The sequence below is a fragment of the Excalfactoria chinensis genome, chromosome 2 (genome assembly GCF_039878825.1).
Source record: "Excalfactoria chinensis isolate bCotChi1 chromosome 2, bCotChi1.hap2, whole genome shotgun sequence".
In the NCBI taxonomy this organism is placed as follows: domain Eukaryota; kingdom Metazoa; phylum Chordata; class Aves; order Galliformes; family Phasianidae; genus Excalfactoria; species Excalfactoria chinensis.
Genome location: NC_092826.1, coordinates 82,786,926 through 82,814,878, shown reverse-complemented (window position 1 = coordinate 82,814,878; position 27,953 = coordinate 82,786,926). Strand labels below are relative to the sequence as shown.

At 42.7% G+C, this 27,953-nt stretch overlaps 2 protein-coding genes across 26 annotated transcripts in view; one reads left to right on the top strand and one right to left on the bottom strand.

The window, feature by feature from the left end:
* The first annotated feature begins 3,225 nt into the window (after positions 1–3,225).
* TBC1D7 (TBC1 domain family member 7) lies at positions 3,226–13,527 on the top strand. 4 transcript variants are annotated; one of them, XM_072328728.1, is made up of 9 exons: positions 3,226–3,542; positions 4,292–4,403; positions 4,601–4,721; positions 5,463–5,543; positions 7,872–8,059; positions 9,218–9,355; positions 9,642–9,787; positions 12,369–12,498; positions 13,258–13,527. In XM_072328728.1, exons 3-9 carry the CDS (start codon positions 4,610–4,612, stop codon positions 13,342–13,344), a joined length of 882 nt encoding a protein of 293 aa, XP_072184829.1. In that variant the 5' UTR covers positions 3,226–3,542; positions 4,292–4,403; positions 4,601–4,609; the 3' UTR covers positions 13,345–13,527. The 4 variants fall into 4 exon arrangements, with proteins under 4 accessions (XP_072184829.1, XP_072184832.1, XP_072184831.1 ...); XM_072328731.1 differs by having other exon boundaries at positions 3,509–3,538; XM_072328730.1 differs by having other exon boundaries at positions 3,514–3,891.
* Positions 13,528–18,961: 5,434 nt separating this feature from the next.
* Positions 18,962–27,953, bottom strand: part of PHACTR1 (phosphatase and actin regulator 1) — a 283,166-nt gene continuing 274,174 nt past the window's right edge. For all 22 annotated transcript variants that reach the window (XM_072329549.1, XM_072329546.1, XM_072329552.1 and 19 more), the window contains 3 exons: positions 26,384–26,524; positions 23,540–23,616; positions 18,962–22,692 (listed from right to left, as the gene is read on the bottom strand). In XM_072329549.1, the coding sequence (XP_072185650.1) occupies positions 22,677–22,692; positions 23,540–23,616; positions 26,384–26,524 (234 nt within the window). In that variant the 3' untranslated portion in view covers positions 18,962–22,676. The remainder of the gene's footprint in view (positions 22,693–23,539; positions 23,617–26,383; positions 26,525–27,953) is intronic.

The window sequence follows — 27,953 nt, the reverse complement described above, 5'->3', positions numbered from 1 at the left end:
GAGTAATTAATTAGTTGCTGCTCAATCCTTTAAACGAATGTGCTAACAAAGCCCTCTGAGCTTCACCAAGATCAAAAGCCAGCTTGTGCACAAGGCTCGCCCTCCCCCTTGGTAGGCAGCCCTTTTGAAAGGAGGCGATTATGTGACAAATTATTCTTTGGGGGTACAACTGCTGGCTGTGCTGCGCGGCTTTGGTGAGATCTGAGCCTTTCACCCCTCATTAGTGATCCCGAGAAGACACTGGTTTAGCTTCTTCCTGTTGAGCCTAGGGCATATACTTACAATAAGGCAACAGGATTTGTTCCATCTCTAGTCATACACAGTGAAATCAAATACCTGATCCATATGCATGACCTCTTGGTTATGACTCTCAAGACCTATCACTTAATTTTCCCAACATTTGTCTAAACTGACCAACACTTTCCCCCCCATCATCTCATTGTCACATCTCAATTAAAGAGCAACAAAGCAGAAGAAAGATGATTTGAGACTATTTATTGTCACATGGAAACCCAAACATGCCGTGCATGCTGACATTGCAACGCATGTTTTTGGTACTAGTTAAAAACTCACACCATTTTCAGTCAAAAACATCAGTTACGTCCCTTTAACTCAGCTACTAGTCAGACTGGTAGAAGAAGAATCAGGGTGTGCACAATTGTGTATCTGATGTTAAGTAACAAATGCAAGTTATGTCTGGAATCCAGAAGGCATCCTAAAAAAATCACTAACAGTCTTAAATTCATTTACTACTGGAGCAAGCAACTGCGTTTTGCTGCTTTCTTAGTAATTGTCTTGCACCTCCCTTGAATGTGTCTGCAGACAAAAGCATGTCACCTCTGAAATGCTCTCATTCCCGATGAGAAATGAGAAAACAGAGAAGTAGGACGTATGTGCACTCAGCGTTCCAAGTTCAGCCACTCATCATGGTGTTTTCAGCCCCGTGGGCCTTTTCCTTGCTGCCATTTGAGGATAGGAAATCGTGATTACAGAGTCAGAGTTTGGTCTGCTTGGAGACAGACGTGGTTATTGTGCTGCCATGCTGAAATGAAAGGCTAAACTCCCTTTTGCTGCCAGAGAGTTTCATGATATTTTTATTACCCTAGAGTACTATTGTTCTTTCTGTCTCACTCCAACAAGAGATTAAGTTGGGAACATTTATAGGTCTGACACGCATTCTTTCTCTCAGGTAGAATGTAAACAGAAAATGATGTTGTTTTGGCCAGGAAACAGGGCCAAACTTTTCTTGATCTGTTGATGTTCACGATGAAAAGGTAACGTGAATCTATGAGTAAACTGTCCTTTCCATTAGCACAGTTCTACTCCACTAACACAGCGCTACTCACCAACTGCTCATGCTTCTGAAGAAACAGGAGCATCTCAGAAATCCTGTCTTAGGAAAGCTGAGATTGCAAACGTATAACTCCTATCTAAAACATTAATCACCTCCTACTGTAATAGGAACACAGTGTGGTGCTTCAGCAGGCTGCAAGTATACACTGCTTTTCTTACTTTTCTTATCCAGTGAAGATATTCTCAGGCAAGTGTACGACTTGTGTTTATTTTTTGTAGGTAACAACATGCGTTGTAAGGCCATGCAAATGTGGACCTCTGTACTGCGTAAAATCAATGTTCCATCGCTTTGCATTTCCATCTTCTTCCGATAAATTCACATAACAAGGTTTGCTTCCAGGGATTATCTGTAATTCCACTGATAGATCAGTCATGCATGAGAGAACAAAGCCCAGCACACTTCCCAAGAGCTGTAACATCCAGCAGCACACCACTCCCACATCATTATTTCAGCTTTAATAGCAAAAGCATTGATTTTCAAGAACCACGGGCACAACACAGTTCATGCTTTGAGAGAAAAAAGCCACAAAAGTATTAGCATTGCCCATTTGTCTTCTCCCTCACGTGACTTTGTATGTCAGTGATTAACTCACCTGTGCAATACAGACACATCACTGTAAAACAAACACATTACCACTCATAATAAGAGATAAAAGCGAGAGATGCAGCATGTTAGCAAGGAAAATATTTATTCTGGTTTTGCTATCTGCAATAATTACAAGCCAATTCCGAAACTGTACTGCTTTTATCTTTCATGTGTGCTACCTTTTCTTATGTTATTGCACTCCAAAAATTCAGCATACATGCTATCAGAGTTTGGAGAGATGCCTACGAAGATATGATACACTAGTCAACTGATTTTGTTCTGAAAAGTCTTCTGTTCAGCTGGTTGACACATGCAGCTATCTGAAATTCTGCTTTCATTTACAATGGAAACAAATAGATTCCATTGATAGGAATGAAGATATTTAATGTCTCTCGCCAAAGGGCAAAAAGGTCATTTATTTGAGTTATGAAAGAGAGGGTCCAGAGGAGGACCACTAAGATGATCAGAGGGCTGGAGCACCTCTCCTGTGAGGAAAGGTTGAGGGAACTGGGCTTGTTTAGCTTGGAAAAGAGAAGGCTCTGGGAGACCTCATTGTAGCCTTCCAGTATTTGAAGGGAGCGTATAAACAGAAGTGGGAATGGCTGTTTGCTAGAGTGGCTAGTGATAGGACAAGGGGGAATGGTTTTAAACTGAGACAGGGGAGGTCTAGGTTGGAGATTATGAGGAAACTTTTCACACAGAGGGTGGTGATGCACTAGAACAGGTTGCCCAAGGAGGCTGTGGATGCCCCATCCCTGGAGGCATTCAAGGCCAGGCTGGATGTGGCTCTGGGCAGCCTGCTCTTGTGGCTGGCAAACCTGCACATAGCAGGGGGGGAAACTGGATAATATTTGAGGTCTTTTTCAGCCCAGACCATTCTATGATTCTATAAGACACGTCATCACCTGTGTGCTTAGCAACACTGATTTACAGCATATGGAGCCATTTAGCCATTTTCAGTGCAGGTGTATGCAGAAGTTAAAACCGACACACAGTGACCGGGATGCTGGGTCATGGTTTAGTGGGACATATTAGTGATAGATGGACGGTCGGACTGGTTGATAGGTCTGTTTTCAACCTTGGAACCATCAGTATCTGCCCCCCATTCCCGTGATACCAGTCAGCTCCAATAGCTCCAAAGAGCCATCTAGCGACGGAAGACCAAAAAAGCCCAAACCCACACAGATGGCACCAGGCTGCCACCTGCTGCTGCTGCCTGAGTACTTCAAGGAGCACATCTGCAAAGGCCTTGCTCTGTCTTCCCGACCTGGGCTCAACAAAAAGCCCAGCATTTAAATGCATGGGTCAGGGTACGAGATAAAGAGAGGGACGCCCTGTCCGCCTGAGAACGGGCCGCTTCACACTGCGATGGTTCAGCCTGGAGAAGGGGCTCAACGGAGATCTCATCACTCCTGAAAGGAGGTTGTGGCGAGGCGGGGGTCGGCATTTTCTCTCGGCTAATTGCGACGAGACGAATGGCCTCATGATGTGGGAGAGAAGGCTCAGGATGAGCATATTAGTGTGGGTGAGGCACTGAGGAGCCCGTCCCCTGAGAGGGCGGTGCCTCCGCATGCGCCTTGAGGAGCCCGTCCGGCTGCAGTAGGTAGTGCAGGGTCGGGGTGGGTGTCTGTTATCGGTTCTCTTTCCCGAGCCCCTTCCTTTCGCCGGGTACTCGGCCTCAGCTCGGCTTTAGCACGGCTTTAGCTGGGCGGCTGGCCCTCGTCACCCGGTTTCCGTGAGCCGCGCCTTCTCTCTGCTGGGCCTCCGTGCTCCTCAGCCTGTCCATGTCCCTATATGTGCGGGCACAGGGCCGCGGGGGGACGGCCGGCTTCGGCTTTGCACTGCTTGCAGCTTTATAGTTTCTGGCCGGTCTTGGCTTTGATCCTAGAAAGCACTGAAAACGGACTTAGTTTGAAAACAGCAATATAAAACCCACGTGCTCACTAGGCCTGGTGGGTGCACAGTCTTAATTCTGGTTATTTGCTGCAAAAAAGGTGTTCTTTGTCGGTGTCTGCAAGTGCCTTGTGCCTCTTGTGTGTTTTGGTGTATCAGGGAGCAGATTAGTTTTACGAGAGAAGTTATTCGAATCATAATTCACCTGCTGCTCCACCACATTTTCTGCCAGTGTTGCTGCCATCGCTGTGCTTGAAGGTTAAGGTTCTTTGTGACTCTTTGGATTAAAAGTTAGAACCCTATTATGTGTGTGTGTGTATATATATATATATATATATATATATATATATATATATATATATATACAAGACTGCAAAGGAGAACTGAGAATTGATATTTAAAAGGTGAAACACTAAGAAAGATGTGGTGCTCACTGCAGCGATTTACCATTGTTTCCAGTATAGGGATGAGATGGTCGTGCCTCTCTAGTACTGGAAGGATAAACTCAAAACTGTGTCTGATAGCAACATGAACATTTAATCCACATCTGCAGCTTAAGAAGACAGCTCAGGTACGTTGCCTTATTCTTTCCTGTCACCTCTGTGCTTCTGAGGCCAACATCAGCTGGCCTTGTTTCTGCTTGCCTCATCTGGTGAGTATGGAAACTGATGATTTTGTAGCTTCTCTGCATAACAGCTGCATGCAATTTGGGTTTTTGTACCCGAGATTTTGTAACTCACAAGTGGAATTACTGTTTATCTCCTAAAGGTATCGGTCATGGCCGATGACTCTCAAAGAAACTTCCGCTCGGTCTATTATGAAAAAGTGGGGTTTCGTGGAGTTGAAGAAAAGAAGTCACTGGAAATTTTGTTAAAAGATGACCGGTTGGGCAAGTTGACTTCCATGTTTCCTCTATTACTTTGGTGATTTGGCATCAGGCAGAGGGGAGGATCATACACAGTGTATTGCTGCCATGCTTAGTGCGTGTTGGAGTTTTACACCCTCCTTTTCCATCTTTCCTCTTTCATTTCTCAGTACAGGCAGTCCCTTGAGTTTCAAGGATTTGAGAACCTGATTTTTAAAGCGTATCAAACATCTGCATGCTTGGTGGGGTTTCTTTGCTCATTTAATTCTCTCGTTCTCCATGCTCAAGAAACTAAAAGTTCTCTTTTTTTCCCATCAGAAAATATATCGTCTCATGCTGTTAATTCCATCTAACCTCTCAACAGTGATGGTTTTGCTATCGATGGGGGTGTTTGAGGAGTGCCACGTCTTTAATGGAATGGAAAGATAGTTGTCCCTTTAGCAAGGTCCCTAATTGCTTTGAGATAGCAACAGAGTTTACAAAATGCTTATAAAAATGGGAGAATCTTCCTGGTGGGACCTGGGGTGGCTTTAGTTGATATTGTAAATCAAGTCCATGCATGTATTTTTTTCAGTGGAAGCACTGTTGCGGTTTATTAGACACATTGTATTCTCAACTGAACAGATGAAGGCATTTGTTAATAATATATATGGTGTTAGTGTGGATTTTGATCTGCAACTAAGTGTTTGTCATATTTAGGTAAGCGGGGACTCAAAACTGTTGTTCTGTTACAACTTTTTTTATTTTAAATTTCTTTCTCTACAGATATTGAGAAGCTTTGCACCTTCAGTCAGAGGTTCCCTCTCCCATCCATGTATCGTATACTGGTGTGGAAGGTTCTTTTAGGTATGAAACAACATCTGCGATTCTCTGTAGAAACGAGTATGTAGAATGCCCCCCCATCTCCACCCCTAATTAATGGCATGGATTTTGTACTGTTTTCTACTGATACATATGTAGCCTACTTTTATATTCACCACGGATGCACAGTAGTACTTATAAAACTTGAATATTCCATGTGTACTTGTTGAGAACTTTTGCAGAAGTATATGCAGAAGAGTGTATTTTAGCCTGTAGTGCTACCCAAGTAAAACTATAAGATGGATTTAAAAGGTGGTGTGTAAGTCACTGGTACCTGGCAGGCTTTTCAGATCTGTTCCTAAAATAAAAGGCAACTGAGTAAAGCAGTGGTTAAGCTTAAGAAGGTGGGCAAGCTATGCAAATGTGTGTTTATGTTTTGGAGTAGTTGTGTTCTAGAAGATCTTGGTTTGAAGATTACTTCAAGCCCTGAAACTACAAGGGAAAAAAACAAACAAACCACCAAACATGCATAGATTCTATTCTCCTTGGATTTGAGACCATGACACTTGGAGACAGGGCAGATTGTGGAGGGTCCTGGAGTTCTGACTCACAAAAGGTATCAGGAGAAGTTCCCTTAGAGGGATGAGTGTAGGAAACACTGCCAAACTGAGCGTGAGATAGGGTGCATGACTGAATCTTTGGAAGAGAAATGTGATCTACTGCACTGTTGATGGTTGAGCATCACACTGCTGTTGAAAAGCTTGAGTATGTCCTCTTTTTGTTCTTGGTATCCACGTACCACTAGACATGGAGCTGGAAATAATGCATGAGGAAGCTTTATCTGGATTTTAAACAGTCTTTCAAAACGGTTTTCTCCTGCCCCCTCTCTAATTTCCTGCAATTTAAGCATCATGTTTTTTTGTCTTTCTTCTGGGAGAGATGGTAAATGGATGGTAGTGTGTGGAAGATGCAAGACCTAAAGCGTAGAAATGGAAACTCTCAGTACTGAGCACAGGGCTAGCAATAATCCTACCTGATGAATATTTTTGCAGTTAGAGCACTAATTTTAGGATGAAAAAGGATCTTGCTGAGGCCCAGGCAACAAAATAGTGAGCATACTTTAAAGGACTGGTAGTAGGAAGTATAGTGCAGGTAGACACTTAAGACAAGGTCCTTCAGCTGTAATTTTAATAGTGAAATACAGTCTCTTAACCAATATGTGAGTACTTAGAAAAGAGGATCTCTAAATAATGATAAAAATGTAGCAGAAGGGATTCTGTCCTCTTACCATAATCATCTCAGACTCATAGTACACCTTGATGTTGTCCCAGGTGACAAGGTATGTTGGAGATGTCTCTGTTGACTTCCCATTCAGGTGTGACTTAGGATGCTGTTGAGGCTGAAATAGTTTCTAGACATGCCATTGTTACGATTCTTTTCTGTCTGCCAAAAGGAGTCCTCCCTGTTTAAGAAAAGCAGTTGGCAGTATGTAACATAACACAGATGTTAACTCTGTTTTTGGATCGCATAAAAGTATCTTGCTCTGTCCCAGCCTTTGCAGTGGAAATAAGTTTGCAGTTGGGAAATAAAAGATCAATTACTGTCTGTTGTACTTGATTCTAAACCTCAACCATGTCGTGATTTAACATTTTGACAGCAATTCTTCCCCTCTTCCCCTTTAAATGAAATATGAAAGCAGCAGGTAGCCTGCTTTAAGACTGGGTTTTGAAGAATGTTTTGTTCTCCTGCGTTTCTACAGCAGGAAGAATTCTGCTCCATTGGTGATATGAAAATGGTGTTTTTTTGCTTCAGTGTTTCTAAGATCTTCTTTCTTCTGTAGCCAGTTTGGAGCACTGCAAGATTCAGCCTTGAGTTATTAAAGGAAACAATGAAATGCTGAACATTTCATCTGGATATCAGAAACAATTTTGTTTTCTCTGCCTGTCTGCTTGGATATATACCTATCTTCTTTCTCCATCTGGAAAACTATTTATGTACTGTTGAGAAAGTCAACAACCCTAAATCAAAAGGTGTTTGGATGGTATTCTTAAATTCTAATCTGCAGTTGGTTCAACCATGCGGTTGATTTTTTTTCTTCTAGGTGTGATTTTAGAGAGGATGGATTTCTGTAGTACGGTGTGCAAAGGTGTTTCCAGCAGAGATCTAAAATCAAATTAAATAGTGAAGCTGTAATGCATAGCATCTTTGCATTAGTTGTATGTGTGTTCTCTGCCAGGTCCTACATTTCTGTAGGCTGGAGTGTCAGTAGGAACTGGCTAGGAAAATTCTTTGGAACTAGAGTTTTGAGTTTTTTTTTCTCTTTATAGATGCTTTTTCTTTTCTTTATTACTATTATTTATTTATTTGTTTTAGGAATTATTCCTCCTCACCATAAATCTCATGCTTTGGTGATGAACTACCGAAAGGAGCAGTACTGGGATATCCACCATGCCCTTCATGTAATCCGTTTTATCGATGACTCTACCCCACAGGTAGATGTTTTCCTCCGCATACATCAACTGGAATCAGGAAAATTGCCTCGAAACTTGGCTTATCCTTTGGTAAGTTCCCATTCTAATAGTATTGAAGTCATAGAATCACAGGGTTATAAAGGACCTATAAGATCATCTAGTCCTACCACTCGCCTATCATCACTATTACCCCCTAAGCTACTAAACCATAGATTGCAGCACCTCATTTAAATCATTTTAAAATAATCTGTTTTAAAATCCAGGTATTAATATTCTGCTTTCCTTATTCTGTTAGCCTGAACTGATCTGGGTCTTCCACATAATACACGTACTCTCTAGTTTACAGTATGCTCACATGTGGGTAAGCAGGTCTGTATTTTGTGTCTGTGGTGTGATGATAAGAAGTATGCAGGCTTCATATATAAGCCTCTGTAAGCGAAGAGGTGATGAAAGGAACCATGGACATTTTGAAGCAGACATTACCTTATATTTTATGTTCATTTTCTATGCTCACTCAAGCCCAGCTTTATTACTCTTACTCTATAGAATAGAGTATATCTATAGAATAGATAGTTCAGCTCTGTCCTGTGTGCAGTTACACCTGTAACTGTGTTTTAGGCATCCTGATACTTCTTGTCTGATCTTTTATTCTGGAGAAAATAAGATAATGTGCCCATCACACACTTCTAGACTTCTAATGTGGGGAATAAGATTCACATCATCTGGAAAAGTTGCTTATTTGTTCCTGGGAAGGTGTTTTATCTCAAACCAAATAAATAAGATGAAGGCAAGGATATAGCTCGTGACTGCTTCCTTTTCTTCTGTAATTAATATCAATGACAGTGGTGTTTGAGGGGCCTATTTAGCAAGAGAAAGGGGAAAAAATAATCTGCTGGTTAAAAATGTGGGGCATAGAAGTAGGAATATAGCAGTGCCATCCAGAGATGAGCTCTCATTTGAGAATATTTGAGAACTTTGAATCAGAGTTGCTCCAATCTCCTGTTGTCCTGTTGTTTGTTTTAAAAACAAGACAGATTTTGCTTGTTCTTCTTTATTAGATATCTGTCACCATAATGCAGCTGTTTTCCAGTGCTTTATTTATAAATATGTCAGGACAGCTGGCATCTCTGTGTACTTAGATTCCATTCTCTTTTTGCAAAGAGCAGGGAAAAGGAATGTACAAATAATTTAAGCTGTACAATCTACTTCTACTGTGTAATCAGTTCATTTTTTCACTTTGTTTTCCAGGAACCAGAAGATGAAGTGTTTCTTGCAATTGCTAAAGCAATGGAGGAAATGGTGGAGGATCCTATAGAATGCTATTGGCTCGTCAGTTGCTTTGTGAATCAGCTTAACAGCAAGCACAGAGATTCTTTGCAACAACTAGTAAGGATAAAATATTCTTGTATGCGTGTGATTAAATTGCTGAACACTCTGGTGTCAACAACCTGGGGCTGTTTATTTAGTGAATTTATTTAATGAGCTAATTTCAGAAATCAACAATACTTGTGTTTTGGGACACCGTGTTTTTAGTTAAAATAATGCAAAATCATTGTTTAAGAGTGTGTCTCTATGCTTAAAGGATTTTGAAGGTACTTCTTGTTTTTCAATGTTCTGTAAGTATGGATGGCTCTGATGGGAATGATCTGAATTTTTGTTCTTCCTTTCTCAGCCAAAAGTTCTGGAGCAGTATTTGAACATTGAAGATAGTAGGCTTCTGATGCATCTGAAGACATGTGCTGCAGTGAGCAAGCTCCCTTATGATCTTTGGTTTAAGAAGTGCTTTGCAGGCTGTTTACCTGAGTCCAGTTTGCAGAGGCAAGATGTTTTTTATTTCTTTCTGTTTGTAAGTCCATAGTAATTTCAAATTGTTGTTACCACGTGCATTTTACCTGTGGTGGAGTTACGGAGTTAGCTTTATTGCTGAGTTGGAAATGACGCAATTTTGTCTCATTCCACTTGTTACTGATACAAGATGAGCTGTTTGTGATCACTTCTAGCCTTGAAATTTAACAAGGAAGGAGTTGAATATAGCAGTTTATTCTGCTAGGCACTTCTCACCTCCTGGGATTTAAAACTCCTAATCCCCTATTAGCGATAGATAGCTGAAGGGATGCAGTTCTCAGGCTTTTAAACTGAAATCTTTGCTTAGGGAGTGATGGTAATACTGTGTCATCATCAGATGAAGTAGATGTTGGTGATGTGCGTTTGAACAAAAAAACATTAAGGCATGTTTAGCATCACTGGGTTCATGAAATCCTCATTCTGCAGTTTGCAGTTTCAGCGTTATCCTGTGTATGGCGTGCTTGTTGTTATGTGGCAGGTTCTGCCCACCAAGTACCTGTAAGCAGTCTGTTTCATGCTGCGGCTCTATAATATGGAGGTTAAAAGTTTTCACTCGTGTTTTAGCTACAGAATCAGAGCACTGGAACTTCTGACGGCACAACAATTCTATTTGCCAACAATTTGTATGACAACATGATAGATGTGCACTTTGCCAGTTTAGGTTTCTAAATTATTCAGTTGTAATCAAAATGGCCATATTTGCGAAGGAAATAACATACTTTGTGGGCAGCGTGTGACAGATGAACTTAATTAATGCTTGGAGATTCAGTTTGGATTGGAATCTGAGAGCCCGAATGCTTATCTGAAATGCATCCAAATGGCAGTATTAGAACTGCTGAGAACTGAAAACAACTCCCCAGTTCTTCTGCGAGTTTTACTTAATTTTTCAAGTGACAGCTGATTCGAGCTTGGTGTTTTATGATTTAATTTAACTTCAGATTTAATACTGTATTTCTTAGAGTGGTTGCTTGCTTTGTCTAAGCTGTATCCCTCTCTGCCAGGCAGCAAAACTGAAATTTCACCCTTCTTTTCTAAGATGTACAAGATTTGTGTATGCTGTACAGTAATTTTATCCAGTAATGGTGAGATGAGGTGTGCATAATGCCAGCTGTATTCCTGACAGGTGTTGTCATTCAGTGTATGTACTGTTTTAAAGCGCACTCCTATGTTTTACCATAGGTAAAAATTGCACGTAAATTTATCTTAAGTGGATTTGGAAAACTATTGTAGAGAGCTTTTGTGTGGAAACTTCCCTTGAGCTTATGCACTGTTTTTGCCCTGATGAAACAGACAAAAACGTGACTTGAGTCAGAGTTCGACAATAGATACTGTATAACAGCAGCAATCGTTCCATATTACAAATGAAAGAAGGATAGGAGCTCTCATCTGGCCATTGAAGCTCGTTATGCCTGCATTGTGTTCTCATGGCACTCCAGGTAGAAGTGCAGGTTCTTCCAAGAGAAAAGGTCATGCCAAAATTGAACTGTCTTTTGAAGAAACACACCTACAGATCTAAGTTAATAGGAGGGCTGTAGGAGATGTTTTCCAGTTACTATATTCAGAGTTTATAGAGAATGGAGTGTGATCTTTGTCTCCCATGGTTTTATTTGAAAGGAGAAACACTACTCACACGTATGTGGATGGATTAAAGAAAGGTAGCCTTCAGGAAGTCTTTCTGACACAGCTCTTAAATGTGAGGAACTGAAAATAATGCAGGAAAATTAAGGCTGCCATCTGACAGATGGTCTCACACCGGTTTTGGATATTCTTTCATCCTATGTCTGTTGAGTTGGGCCTGAAATAGAGCTGCTGGATGAAGGGTGGTTTCAAATTGTTGCAGGCTGTTTTAGTACTGTGGATCTCTTTCGGTAGCTGAAGAGGTTCTGTTGCTAAAGAACGTGCATTCTGTGAAGGCTTGGTCTTCCGATTTCCTTATAACTGTAAGGTCCAGGCCTAGCTCTTACAGGTGCTAGGAGTGCTTTCTAGTTCTGAGAGAGTCTGTGCACAGTGGAATGAGTTGCAAAACATAAATTTGGTACAAGGAACAACTATTAAACATTATGGACTGAATCTTGCTGATACATCTCCTAGAGAAATGACTTGGAATATTTAGCTGCTTGAGGTGTAGCGATTCAGGATTTCATTCTTCTGAATGTTCACTTACCTATTTGAACAATCTCTTTATTAAGCATGCTAGCAAATTGTTTCCTTTTTTTGCGCTAGGAAAAATCCTCACTCTTACCATACTACGGAATACTTGTCACAGTTCAGGCTGTTAAGACATGATTTGCTTTTTGCACTTGAGCTTGTAAGCAGTTCCGTTTCTAAACAAGGACACGCCACATTAATACATTTGCTTGCCATCACTCAGTACAGATTGAGGAACTAATAAAATGCCTTTTATTGACTGTGACCTGAATAATTCAATATACTTGTTGCTAGTCAGAAAAACAATCCGGAGAGGATAATTGTACAAACAGTGTCCTAGCCAGATACATAAGCAGATAAGGACTACAGTAATGCTTAGTGATTCCTTTTTCATATCTTTTTCTAGGGTCTGGGACAAAGTAATCAGTGGATCCTGCAAAATTCTTGCTTTTGTTGCTTTGGAGATATTGTTAACCTTTAAAATGAAGATAATCGCACTGACCACTGCAGAAAAGATCACCCAGTTTTTGGAGAATGTGAGTTATACTCTGTGCTGTGCAATTACCTCACATGGCCCATAAGAATATCTTTTGGCCTCAGTCATTTGTTGCTTTAGACATAAGAAGAGATGAGAGGAGTGGTTTTTGTCAGGAGTGTGAATAGAATGAAATGACTGTAGGCTCTGGGTAATGATTTATTTATGTTTGTGCCGATTTGATAGCAATCCTTGTGATGAGAAAGGTTTTGTTTTCTTTTTCTTTTCCCCTGTGAAAATAAGCATGGATTAAGTTGGATTTATTTTTCCAGAACCTCTTACCAGGTCTGGTGTCTTGCACTCCTTTCGTTCCTTTTCTGGTCATGAACCTGTAGGCTCACAGCATGCTTTTTCTTGTTGTAGCATTGGGATCTTAAACCTAGCCCTGAACTTTCCCTTTGTGGAAAGACACACAAGCATGACAACAGGGTTGTAGGATCCTCAGGTAACCTAGGGTAGCTGAATTGGATGTTTTTTATGGTCGTGGATGAGCCATTGTAAGTCCTGTCTGATGACAGATGAGGGGTGTTAAGTACGAGATCCTTGTGTTCTCTTGTTTTGTAAATAAGTGTTGTGTCTAAAACTTGGGGGTGGTGTGGTGCTTGTAGGATGTGAGGGATGCTGGAGCAGGGAGATGGGACTGTCGTTTCTTTTTGTATTAAGAGATGAAACGTGAAGTGGAGATTTAAAATCTGTATTTAAAGTAAAACAGTCCACATAAAATGCATTGACAAGGCATCTTAACTCAAATCTTTTGTAGATTCCTCAAGAGAACACTGACGCTATTGTCAGCAAAGCTGTAGATCTGTGGCGCACACACTGTGGGACTCCAGCACACTCGGCCTGAGAACTTTCCTTACTTATGACAGCTTGGAAGAAAAGGCATTTAAAAAGTTTCCTCGTACTGTTCTTCCCTTTTTGTGGTTTAACCTTCTTTATTTCCTCTCCAATGCGAAGATGCTATTAAAGCATTTAATGGCATAGCGATCAATGTGTAAATATTTTTCAATAAATATGGATGGAGTGAAAATACCGAGTGGTGATATGATTATGCCTGGTGCATTTTAATCCAGCCAGCTGCAGTATTCTGATTACACAGTGTGTTCTAAGGCTTTTGGGGAAGTAAATCTAGCTCCTGGGACAAGGTAAGTAGGCTGACTTGTAGAAGATACTTCTGTATGCCAGCTTATACTTGATAGAACTAGTCTCTACTTGGAGGTGCCTTTAAGGTGAACTTGTTGCATCTTTTAGTTTGCAGGAACACACTGATGAACAAAATACATCCTTTGCTGGAAATTTAAAAGTACTCTATCAATACCATAGATTTGCAGGTAAAGGCAAGAGAGGCATCACAAATTTGAGACAGAGGAGGACAAAGGAGGAGGTATCTTTGGAGTGTCTGGATATTTGGACAGTAGATGTACTAAAGAATTATTTGGAAAGAAAACATTGCTACGTGTAAAGCAGGAGCTTTGGCTTCCTGCTAGCATCCTCATTTTATAATGGCAAAGTGATGTGGCCAGCCAGTGCGCACCTCAATTAGGTTCATGATTGGAAATGTTTCAAAGGGAGGTTGTGTCCGGCACGGGGGCTTTCTTGTTCAGCTTCTTTATCAGTGATGTAAAGGAAGTGATGCAGCACTTATTCCATTTAATGTTTGCAGAAGAAACCAGAGTGAGTGTGTGTCAATTATCAGATGACACAGAGATGGCAGGACTGTAGATGTAAGCTGAAATGAGAGGGTTTTCAGATAAGTTGTAGGGAAAAGATTTTTCCCCCATGAGGACAGCGAAGCAGTAGACATAGTTCATAGGAACTGTACAATTTCCACCTTTGGGAGATTGCCAAGTTCCAAGTGGTTACATTCCTGAGCACTCTGGTCTTATTCCTTTGCTGGCCTTGCTTTGAGCAGAAGTTTGGGTGGGAGACATACTGAGGTCCTTTCCAGCCTGATTTACCCTGTGATCTGTCCTATACTGAAGTGTAACTTTAGGCAAGGATGGAAGGAATCAGTGAAAGGAGTAATTATAATTCAGAATTACAGACGAGTAATAAAAAGCACCACTGTGCATGACTCAGGGACTACGTAGATATTTAGTATTTACTGCATTTGTTTGTTGTGGCTTGAATTTGAAGTTTTATGCCTCTTTGGTTCAGTTTTCAAAATGTTTCATACAGAAATGTAATTTAGGATGCAGGCAAAAGCAGAGAGTGATTGACCACAGATACAGGTTGCTGAAGAAATAATCCTTTAAAAGTGTAAAATTAGATTTCTACACCTCATATAGGCCACAGAATCACGTATAAGAACGCTTTGCTTAGTTATTTGACTCAGAGGTGCTTACTATGCCAAGTACATTTGCTGCTCCTCAGAGAGTGTATTTAGCTTGCACTCAGGGTGGACTTCAGATGCTTTAGACATTTAAATCTGCTTTAAACTAGGTCAGGTTTTTACCTTCCAACAGGTTAGCTGGGGAGGCAAGGGGTTGAGCTCATGTTACAGGTAAGAACCTGATGAGGTGATCTGTGTGAGATTCTGAGATGCTGCCCTTCATGCTCCCGAAATGCCCGAGTCCACCCCATTCAGAAAAAGCTTGTTTGTATGTGCTTTGAAAGCCACTGCTGTGTCTGCGTTGTACTATAGTGTAATCCATACAGCTCACTTCAAAACGGAGCTTGTTTTTCTAGAGTAGGTGTGAAAGATGAATAATGTGGTTAGGAAAGAGTGTATGTGTTCTGTGAATAACAGCACTTCTCTCTGTACCATTCAATGCACAAATGTTTCCAATAATCAGCAGTGGTACAGTCAGAGATTGCTTATTTGAACGTTTTTTCCCTTAGGCTGCACAGCTCACGAAAGGTAAGTTATGTATTCATTATGCAAGCCTTTACACCGCAGATTACTTAAAAAACAAAACAAAACCAATAACCAAGCACTGATGACATGGAAGGTGTTTAGCAGTTTCAGTGCTGAAAGGGAATCAGTAACTCATATTCTGTGAAGAGAGAAGCCCTGATTCAAGATTAGAAGTGCCACTCAGTGTTACTGCTTTCAGACTAGTCAGAGCGTATTCCTCCAATCACTGTCGGACTGAAGGCTGCAAACTTTTTGCTTTTAATTTAGAGAAGCCTCGTTCAATGAGCAGACCCTGGAGCTGCTCTGACAGGACAGACAAGGATCCATTGTCACAGGATCACAGACTGGCTGAGGTTGGACAGGACGGCAGCAGGGTGTGATTTAGTGGAGGATTGTTAGGGTAGTACGGTTAGGTTGTGATTGGACTTGATGATCTGTAAGGTCTTTTCCAACCTGAGTAATTCTATCATTCTATGCAAGGAAATAGCAGGATTGCTTCTATAACCAAATGCATTTTTTTATTCTGGGCTGTGCTGAAGAAGGGGAGCTCTCCACAGAATAAATAATGGCTCATCTCCATGCTGCTTTTACTGATCTTATTTGTGTATATCTTAATCTGCAGCTTTTACTTTGGATTTGTGAGGCATAGAGTTCATCCTAAAAAAATCCCCAAGCCTCACCTACTTCTTAAGAGATTGAAAGTTTGAATGTGACTGACTAATCTGTTTTTGGCGATGTCTGCTGAGTTGAATGTGATACTTCCGTTCTGAAGCCTACATCCTAAGAGAATGGGAGAACAGTAAAATGTGAGTTGTCACTGTTCCCATCGTGTAATGAGCAGATTTGAGTTCAAAGTAAGGGTCTTTATAGTCTTGGCTTCGAACAGAGTCTGCCTTTAGGAAGTGGAGGAAAGTTTCTCTCACAGGGAGATGAGGCTCCGGCACAGGCTGCCCAGGAGCTGTAGGTGTCCCATCCTTGGATGGTGTTCAAGACCACGCTGGATAAAGGTAGGTCTAGTGGGAGGTGTTCTTGCCCGCTGTGGAGGGGTTGGCCTTTCAGGTCCCTTCCAACCAAACCATTCTGTCATTCTATGATATGCTGCTAACGTTTGCTCTTTATCCTTTTGCATGAAAGCACTGCAATAAATGCAGTTTCTAGTTGCGCATTTTTAGGGACGCCTCCCATTAGGCCAGACTGCTCAAAGCCCCATCCAGCCTGGCCTGGCCTTCTCTTGGCTTCCAGAGAAGGAACATCCACAATGTCTCTGGGCAACCTGTTCCAGCTTCTCACCACCCTCACAGTAAAGAATTTATTTCTAATAGGTACTCGAAATGATGAGTAATTTGAACTCCAGTGATGCATTTGAAAACATAGAAAGAAATGGAGGGAGAGTGTGGTGTTAAGTGTCTGATGATAATTCAGAGGTTGGTGAAGTAACAGTGATGCATCAGGTGTCTGTGGGTAGGAGATCAATTGGTAAAAACTGGGTTCTTGTAGTTGCATGAGGGATGTCTTCACAATGTAGTTACCTTTACATAAAGTCAGGCAGGCCTGAGTGTCCTGGTAGTGCTTAGGTTTGTTGTTACTGGCTGGAAATCCCTGTCCTGCAGAAGAGCCTTACTGTTCTGTGTGCTGTCCTGTCTCACCTTGCACTGGACAGGGAAAGTTGGTATCAAATAATGGGCTTCACAAAAGCCAGTCCAAAACTCTCTGAGTTTTCCCAGCGAGCAGTGCATTTTAAATACTTTTGTACAAGAGCCTGGGGGAATGGAGTTGCTCCTCTTTCATATGCTAATTGTTAATCCAGGTTGTAGGTGGAGACATGGAGCAGAATCTGCCTGGTTGTGTGTCATGTCCAGTGCTGCCTACTGCCTGGAGACCAGTTTGCTTCCCTGCAGTGGTCTACATTAGGAGAGGTGGAAATGCTCCTCACCTTGGACTGCAAATCCTGCACCTCACAGCCTGAAGATGTCCAGGTTCCTCTTTCTTAGGGGCTGACTCTCACCATCCAAATGAGGGGTCACAGACTGGCTCTCCTAGTGGAACGGATTGCAATGTCCCACTTATCATAGGACCATAGGATCATTAAGGTTAGAAAGATGAAAAGATCACGTCGTCCAACCATCAACCCATCACCATCATGCCCACTAGGCCATGTTGAATGCATTGGAGCCAGTCTAGTTTTTGTGGGGCTAAATTTGAGAGTCTATCCAAATCAACTCTGCTGCTGTTGTGCAGGGATGGTGTCTGGCAGCAGGGGCCCTCCAGTGCCTCTGTAGGATTTGCTCCGTGGACCCAGTGTGTTTCTCTTTCTCCCCGGCCTCCAAAATGTATGTGCATAGTGGCCATTCTTTATACTGAAGATCAGCTGTGCATGTTTGAATCTAGCTTCTAGGTGCCACCTCTCAGGTTTGATGAATCCATGCACGTGAAACTTGGATGCTCATTAAATTGAAGCTAAAATAGAGATGATTATATTTCATGTCACAGTAACAATGTCAGAAGAGTGACTGCAAGCTGCACCTTGCTGTCGGGTGTTTCTGTGGGCCTACCACCAGAGGACGCGTTTCTCAAAGTGGTTTGAAGCAGCTGATAAATGTGAGCTGGTTCCTAAAGGCTGTGTTTGATAGAGTTAATTCTTTTGCAACCCTCCTCTCTGTTTCCTGCCTGCAGGTGGCATTAGATAGCAATTTGATTGAGGGTAATGAGTGGACTTGGCTGAACGCACTTAACCTCTTTCCTTAGGCTAGTTTTACAAAAAGCTGAAGTCAAAATGTAAAAACACAGCCCTTGTGTAGCGATCCCTGTGCAAGAGGTTGCCTTTACCTTCTCACAGTCCTTGTATGTTGCAGCCCTACCAACATAGATATCTATCTATAATGCACGGATATTACTGTATGTAACCAAAACACAAGATGATCCTGCTTTGGAATCAGCAGGTAGTTGGGGGGGAAGGGAATCTTTAGTAAAAAAAAAGATGTTTTTCTTTAAAGAAACTTATTCATCCACATCTCCCAGGACAGCTACAGACTTGTTGGCTTCTACAATGGAAATACACGCAAACAAAAACAATTGGAAGGAGGTGAGTGAAAACATACCCAAATGGAAGCAAACGGTACCAGCCTTTTGATCACAGTATGTATCTGTGCCAGCAACACCAATCAGCAGAATTTGGTCAGTTAAAGTAATGCTTTCCAGCTATTGAAACTACTCCTGTGATTTGGGTTGGAGGAGTCAGAGGATGGAAAGGCCAATATGAACGTACTGGGATGGGCTTTGCGGGTATTACTTACTTATTCCAGTCACACTGTGATGCTTTTAGATTTATATGTGTGTGTCTACTGCAGACTGCTGAGTTTGTTCTTTCTTCATTAGCCTGGTGTTGGTACAGCTTTGGCAGCTGAGTTGAGTTGTCATCTCTTGCCCACTTTTACTGAACCAAGAGGCTCTGAGAGGCTCAGCCAACACAAGTGCAACAACCCATGGACCTGCCTGGGTAAGGCCAGCTCTTCCGCCATGTAGGGAGCACGGGACCTGCTGCCTTCAACTGTGCCAGTTGTTGGGACAATGGGAGAAAACACACAGACACCCGAATGCTTTTCTTTTTCAATGAATTTTTTTGTAAGAAACTGCATACATTAGGGACAAACAATAATTTAAATAGCATGCAGTTTCAGTATGTACAAAAACTCGGACATAGAGATCCAGCTTAATTTCTTTTTCTTTTTTTTTTTTTCCTAGTTATTTACATTGTTTTCATACAGCCATAATCTGTTAAATTACAATACTGGAAGAGCACATGATTGACAGCCACCACACTCACTCCTATACAAAGACAAACTATATACATACACTTGGATATCAACTGGTAAATGCAAATGGTGCAGGAGTAACTGGGACACATGGGGAAAGCAGGTAGTGTGCCCGTCACCTCCTCTTTGCTTACAGAAGTTGTTCCAAGCTCAAGCAGGCTGAACACCTGGGAAAAATTACTTGTCCCCCCTTTTTTTTTTTTCTTTCCTGATTTTTATCAGCGTAGTCATCTGCCATGGCTAGACAAAGTGATGTTATTTGCAGGCACGTTAGGGAGCCCCTGTCCACATGTAACTATGGGTTTTCCATCTTGCCCTTTTTTTTCTGTGTGAGTGCAAGCGTTAATGTAACTAGGCAGGCTGAAGTGCTCCCACTCTGTTGGTTTGTGGTGTTTCCACTGTACAAATGGCACTGCAGAATTAGTGGACGGTGGGTTTGGTGGCCAGTTGCGGTGGTGATGAAGTGCTGTGGTTTTACATGTAAACCTGAGGCTGAAATGTATTTGTGGAATGGGCTTACTACCAACCTTCGGTTGACACAGAATTGTTAATAAAAACCTATTATTTTTTCCTTCTTTTTCCTCTTTCAGTAACGTCTAGAATGTGCACCTGGAATTGTCTAGACACAGAAGCTGTTCTCAGCACTATCCCAGGGAGCCTGGAGCCTAAAACTATTTCAGCATGCAAGTACTTAACCAACGGAGATTAAGGGGGAGAAAGGCCACAACACCAACCTTCCCCATTGATCCTGAGTCCATCGCCAGGTCCCTGTAGTCCACCCTTGGCAAGAGTGTGGGTGGGAACACAATGAATGCCAACGTTGTGCTACCTTGCCATTGCTTTCTTCCAAATTGCAGAGCTTTCATCTAGAAGTTCTGCAGTTGCTGTTTCCATTCTTTCTTCCTTTCTGCTCAGTTTCCAGCTCACCTTTCCTTGGGCTGTAGGACATGTCTTGTTACTTTGTACACTTTAAATGAGAATAACCCACAACTCAGCAGATAATAAAAAAATCTAGAATTCTGTATATTACATCCATTATCAGCCCCGGAATACCAGTTTCTGTCCTGTGTTGACTTTTTCCATTCTCTAAATGAGATGTAGTTTCTTTATTGCTACTGTTAGTCTCTTCCCAATATGAACGAGGATGACTGGTGGTAACTGAGTCTTCAGCAGGAACGCTGTCTTTATTTCCTTCATGTAATCCAGCTTGTTGGAGGATGGGGGAATCAGCACTACTTTTTCCCTCTCCCAGCAGAATCACAGCTGTGGTAGAGATGGCTTTCACAGATGAGAAAACTGAGTGCTCAAGAAAACAGGTTCAAACAATGGACTAGCTGCTCCCTGGCCTATTTGCAACCTCCCAAGAATGACAGAGCTGGGCCTGCCCACTGAGGCCATGCCATGATGTTCAGGCACCGACAGGTTCTTGAAGGAGGCCTTATCATAGGATAAATTTGCAAAATACCCTGAACTGCTGGAGCTAGAAGCTGGTGAGGTGCCAGTTCTGCAATGCTTACTGGTGTCTAACACTTCTTATTGCTGCTTCTTCCTCTTCCTTCTCCTTTTCAATATCAGGCTGTATTTATGAGCTGGGGGAAATCTGACAGTTCTTCCACTGTTTCTTTGTGTCTGCGTGGACTGTTAGAAACTAATAGAATTAAAAAATAAAGTAAGAGAAAAGCATCGCCCTAGGGAAAACATGAATCCTGAGGCAACCAGGGGTCAGCAGGGATTTGCCTTGGGCCCATTGACCAAAGGCACGGTGGCTGGGGACTGACCAGCATTTACTGGGACCTGGTTGTCATGCCCCTCAACCACTGCTGAAGGGTTTGCTGGCAGAGGTGGGTGCTGTCAGGGTCAGTAGCAGTATGCCATGTTGCCCACATGAGGCCTGAGATTAGGCAGGAGTGCTTGGCATGATACAGTATTGGCCAGAAAATGTTCATGCAATAGAAAGGCCTCTTGGCCCATGATCAGTGAAGGCCAAGGTTAGCGTGGAGGCAAAGAGGGAGCACAGAGGGGTAGATAGATAGATACTGGAAGACAGAAGGGGGTGGGGAGAAAGAAAAGAGAGCAGAAATAACAATGCTTTAGTTAAACTCTGGCCTCTCTATTCAAATCTTCTAAGCATAGTAGCCATTATGAAAGCAAAAAGGTGGCCTGAAGTAATAATCTGGAACTTACAGTAATGTTGCTATTGTGCTTTGGATCACTGACCCATAACAACATAATAGCTTCTTGCGAGAGCTAGAAAGGACTCGTAGGCAACATCTGCCCATGCTTACTGGCATTACACTAGTTAAGGGCTTGAATCTGAAAGGTGTTGGCCTACATCCAGAAAAGCACTTACTTAAATGTGTTCAGCTTCAATGAAGACTGCGAGACCTAGTCTGGATTTCAGTGAGACTGTCTGCATGCTTGTTTAGCATTAAGCATGCACTCAAGTAGGCAGGTAAACCAGGCCCAGAGCATCCAGCTCTCTGAGCCCCATTGGGTCAGTTCATGTGTTAAACCTCTATGGTAGAATTAAATAAGAACACAGCAGCATGCCCCTGAATTTGTCATTATGCTTCAGCTGCACAGACCAGTGAGGAGTCCTACCAACCATACCAATGCAACAGCCTTCCTTTGTTAAGCTAGTTAACACACCATCATGCTTTTCTCACTGTACATTAGGATCAGTTCTCTATGCCTGATACAGGGAGGATAGCAGTCCCCAATCAACCCCCAGTTCTCCCAGCTGGCACTCCCAGCCCTTCTTCCTGCCGGAGGTGTGTCAGCCCTCACACAGTCATGAGGCTTGAGCATAAAAACAAGCTACAGATTGACAGAATGCCATGCAGTGACCATGTAGGGAGTCCTTTTTTCTTCTTGGGAGCCAACCATTGCCATAAGCTTCTCCCGGGTAGGCAAGCAAGCAGCTTCAAGTCAGATGATGGTTGCAGATGAAGAGGAGTTCTGCTCCTTCCCTGTCCTTGTAAGGTGCTCGCAGACCAAAAGGAGTGTTTGGTATAAGGAGGTGCTTTAGTGCCATAGGCGCAGGTCTGCTGGAGACTTCCCCCAGGCCCATGGTTCCCCAGACACCATCTCAGGGCTCTCTCAGGTTGATGACAGAGGCTTGTCAGGGTGAGGGGTACCTGAAGACGAACTAATGGATGCCCCACCAGCTGGGCTCAAACACGTATGGCAAATCCACATGCCAGGAAAGTCTCACACGTAAATGCTGCGTCTTGGCATGATTCCCACCAGGGGTATTCTCTGTAATTGAAGCTTGAGCCAGCAGGTCTGATGATGCTGCAGTACCCATCACATGTACATACAATTTTATATTTTTAAATATCATCTACTTTTTTTTTTTCCTTTTTTTTTTTTTTTTTTTCTTTTTTTCTTAAGAAAGGCAGTTTGTAAGATTTACATTGTACATAACAGGGAAGTGAATAATACCAGCACTTATGGTTCCTTTTTTGTTATGTTTTGAAGACAGCATAGTAGTCAGGTAGAATTTAACTGCTACGGTCTGTGAAACCTAAAATACAAGGGAACGGGGGGGGGGAAGAGAGAGAGAGGAGGAGTAAGGTATTATTCATGTTTTATCAGCTGTGCAAATGCATTTTTTTTAATGTTTGATTATTATTTTTTTCTCTCCAATGTGAGATTTTTGTTGAACTAATTAATCTGGCCCACTAGGAAAGCAGCGCTGACCCTTTCAGCCCAGCTCACGCCACTGCTAATGATTTTGTAAGGGTGATTTATGTATGCTTACTTAAGGGAATTACTCTCCTTTGTTTCAGCCTGCTCCCTTCAAGTGTGTATTTCCTGAGGCCATTTGCCAAACCAGCAAGTCCTGCCGAACCTCAAACCCCTGTGCCAACTTCCATTGTATTTATGGAGTTTGCCTGACCCAAGCCTAAATGGGTCAAAGCCACGTGGTAGCTGTCAAACGCAAATGAGCATAACTCAAAAGGTGACCACTCACACCAGCAATAGAAAAGAAGCAAAATACTGCTCAGAGGCCTGCAAAAGCCAGTGCAAGATGACAGTACTGAGAGTACTGTCTCATTCATCCTTTTCTATGTACTCACTCTAGGAAAAGTTCCCTGTCCTTCTGCTCTTCAACGCTATTTACTCTTGATAGCACCAGAGCTGACACCATGAGCACAATGACTTAAAACAAAAGGTTACACAGCAAATGGCACATGCCTGCATACGGCCATGTTAATAGGGCAGCACAAGTTCATCAGAGTGTTCCTTTGACAGCCTGCAATTCTAAGTGGGGTCACGAGTTCACGGCCTGCTTGAGAAATGGTTGCTGTTATTTATTTCTTTTGGAAAAGCAACAGTATTCATTGCTATCCCTAAAAGAATGAACTTACCTTGTTAGATGCCTACTTAATTCATGAACTTCCATTTCAGAGCTTTTAAATTCATTAAGCTCTTTACGAATGGCTGCCTGCAAAGGACAAATAAACTCGTGAATGTATAAATGACAGAAATCAAAACAAGCTCACTTTGTTCTCAAAACATTATATTAGAGGTGAAGCAAATAACATTATTGGAGAGAAAAAACCAACAACACGTGAAAAGGAAAAGAGATAAATGTTCTAAATTGTATGAAGGGAAGAAATAAATGCTTCCATGGGATGGATCGATTTGAAAATGCAGACAATGCTGATACAAAAGCCAATTTGGGTTTATTATGTAAGCACTTCCATACACAAAATCCAAATTAGCATAAGTACGAGACAAAACCACGCACCAGAGCTTCTCAAACCCTGTGCTCTGTTTCAGAGCTGGACTGTGAGTAAACTCGGTGTTGGTAGATCTCACCAAAATTACATCTGAGATGTCTCTCCCCTTTACGCAGTCCTAAATTCCCTCTGGTGAAGCCACCTAACCTAGCTGAGCTTACTCGAGAGGCAAAGGGGCCGGCCTGGCTCCCTGCTCTTCTTTCTGCCTCAGGCCATGCTCCTCTGCCCTCACCCACCATTCTGACCCAGCTGTTTCACCTGCCAAACCCATCCCAACTAACCCTAAGTGGTTGGATCAACTTCAGCAGGAGAACCTGTTACCTTCAGCTTCTGTAGTTGGCCCACAAGGGAAAAAAAAACTGTGGGAAGGGGAAAACTGAAGAAGAAAAAGAAAGGTTGACTTTGAGGGACTCAGCTTCTTGGTGGAGAGGGCTCTCAGCAAAAATGGCTCTAGCCCTGCACTGCAGGCTTCTGATAGTGCTGTGTGATAGCACGCAAGCGGGCCCCTCCATGGGCCTATGAAACAGATGTGCCAGGTGCCAGTGTGGCCAAGTGCTCCCATGAGCACAAAGTGTGTGCCACTGCCAGAAGCATCAGTGGCTGGAAACAGCCACTCCAGTTATGGGTGCTCGTGGCTGTCAAGAATGTTTTCTTGATTAAGGCAGTCTAAACAAGGATAAAGGACTCAAGGCGCTGATCTGATCACCACTGATTTTTGCCTGGACTAGGACTACAAGATCTTGTGAGTATGATCTACAGAAAAAGCCTCTTGTGCTCTTCCTACACAGCTTTGTTGGTTTGTTTGTTTTTTTATTAACTTCAGAAATGTTTGTTAGGCTCAGCCACTGCCTATCAGAGCAGAGAGCTGATTACACAGCAGCTCAAGGGTCTCTACCTTTAGCAAACCCATTTGCTGCTCGAGTGACAGTGAAGGAGGTCACATGCGCTGCTACCTCCCACAGGGTTTGAAATCTATCACCTGCATCTCTCAGCTGCTGGGAAGATATAAAAGTGCTCTTCTTCCAGCAGTCAAACTTAGTAAAGTTCCCCATGTCCAGAACACAGATGAAGACTTACTGAGAAACAGAAAAGCCCATTACTAAAATCTACTTTTGCAATAAATTTAGTCCATGCTGACCAATGGAAGCAGTTATTGAACCAGAACTTCTGGAAGAAAATAATCTGTTATCTCTCAAAGTATCTGCTGTCTCTCAAAGACAGAAGAACTGCTTGGAAACTTATTCCTTCCCTCACCTACTGGGAGAATGCAACCCCCAATAGATAGATGGGACAAGACTTTAGTCAACTAATTTAGCCAGTGTGGTAATGTAAGATGGGAAAAGCAAATTTAATGCCCTATATTGCAGTCTGGGAAAAGTCCAGAGAAAGAGTTTTTGTTCAGGCCAGTTTATACCAGGTGAAAGTTACTGAAAGGTAAGCTGAACAGGGCCTCTATTGAGGAGAAGACTAGTGGTTACGAAACTTCACAATTAAATAAGTTAAATAAGTAAAACTGTCAGTCCTTTCCTCTATGAAAGGAATCAAGAGCACCACAGGTGGCTGTGACAAACAAAAGTCCAGGTCCTTTAAACACTGAATATCACAGTCTGGTCTCCATCACTGCATCAGGCACTCAGCAAAGACATATGCCGGGCTTAAATCCAGGTACCTGAATGTCTTCAAAATTACAAGGGCACCACAGACTGTACTTAAGACACGGCAGTCACCTACCAGGCTCAGAGTCCTCTCTTACAACTGCCATAAAGCACTTAAATTCTTCACCACTTAGATGCTCAGGATGTGACTTCTATCACTTGAACCTCTCTGCCACCAGCGCTCACATCAGAGACACTGCTTCATGAAGACAGAACTAGTATTCATAGGATGGCGCACTTACTACCAAATATGCAGTTGTCCTTAATCTGCAGGGCTCACGAGGCCTCTGCTTAGTGGTTACAGTACTGTGTGAGATGGGGGCAGGAATCCTGGGGAAATCACACCTGTCTCAACCCCTACAACCCAGCCTTGGTGGGATGGAGGTGCTTCTGCTGATTTGACCTGCTGGCATTCCTGCAGCCAGGCCTGTTCGGTTCTGGCAGATGCTGCTCTGTTAGGTCTGTCTTGTGGAAAATCATTTATGGGCACTCTTGGCTGACAGAATTATGTGGTGACCCTCCCCACCCCTGAAAAATACCCCAAAACCAAACCACAATGAATAAATATCACAGGGCTACCATGGAGGCTTTTCCTCAAAGGCTCTTACTCTTTTAAAATGGTGTAATGCTGCTACGTTCCCGTGTACACAGGAGCCTTCTTGCCAAAGGTGTATAACTCAAACCACAAACCTGATGAACTGGGAAGAGAGCTCAGATGGTTTCTCCCTGGTGACTGTAGGACCTGAGGGGTGCTGTTGACCATGACATGCTCTAGCTGTTCAGGTCATGGCACTCCCCAGGTCACTCCACTTACTTTGTCGGCAGCTGTGAGTCGTGTCCAGGGTTTGTCCGCCCTCCTGTCATAATCCTGTGCATCGGCCACTTCCACGTAGTCACTGAAGCGGATGAGAATCTTCCTCTCACGCAGCTCCTCTACCGTGGGCCTTTGACTCAGCTACATGGTTAAAGAAGTGTGGGGGGGGAAGGAAAAAAAGACATCAGAACTTCACTTCTTCCCTGCAGAGTGCTGCCAGGGGACCAGTTTTACTGCAACCACCATTGTAACAATAAGAGAGTTCAAATATTGCCAGTACTACTGTTTTTAATCAGACTCTCATGCTACCTCAGAGACAGATAACCTGTTGTTTGCTGCAGCACCTTGTTTGTCATCCCACCTTGCTGCTGGAGCAGAATGCTGTTGTTTGATAAGCAGCCATGGCAGGGGCCCCCAATCCCTGGGAGAAATTGGATGTAATGCAACACAAAGATTACAGCATAACCTCATACTCTGCCATGTGCTCCCCTGCTTTGAGCTGCTGTGGGTGCTTTATTGCTGCCTGGGAAGGGCTACGCACAGAAACAGAGCGGATCCTGCCCTGAGTTAGCTGCAAAAGGTGACAACTTTCCTTGCCATTCTGCCATACTGCAGACCTGCCCTTACCTCCAGACACGGTGAGCAGGATGATGATAACTGCTCACTGAATGTTTCACTGAGTGCTGCAGCTCAATTTTATGCCACAGCATATTTGACTTTAACAGCTTACACCACATAATACAAGCTAAATAAAAAATTGCAAGGGTGGATTCTATTGTGTCAAGAAAGCCTCTTCACTATTCCAAAGCCATTTCTTTCCAACTTCTCAGCAGAGAGAGCAGACAGAGTCACAGATCTCTGGAAGTCCATGTATTGTATGACCACTCACACAGTCAAGGACAAGGATTGGCTTTTTGGGATCAGTTCTCCTCAGATGCTCAGCTTGCTGCTTAATGTCAAGTGGGATTATATGACTGTTTCCAAAGAAGACGCAACAGATGTGTGCACATGGATGTGCGTTAGCTGCTAATCCTACATTAGTGAAACAACTACAGGAATGATATTACGAGGAAAAATAACCATAAACTGCTAACATTTAGCTAGACTGTATTCTCATGCTATTACCACTCACTAGAAATAAGTGTGCTTTGCAATACTTCACTCTTGTGACCAGTGAAAAGTTAAGTACTTCATAAAAGGCTTGAGACTCTTTTCTGCAAAGGAGTTTAGGCTCTTAGATCCTGATGCGCAATTCCACCTACCTTCCAAATTAAGCATCTCAATTCCTTTCACTTTATCTCCCAGGGAGAATTAACATTCACAGGACGCCGAGTGGAGGATGAAAAAAAATCTGTGATATCACAGGAAAGAAGCCCACATCTCTGCAGTATCAGGCTGCTGGGGTAGGATTGCTCCCCCACCCCATCCCACCTCTGCACTTAAATCCCTGTGTGACTGTGCTTGGATCATCCCTGGAGGATGCTTGCCTCTCTCTTCTCTTATATGAGAAAGCATTACTACTGGAAGTGACAGTGGTGCTGCTCTATTGACACAGACTTCAGCACTCACA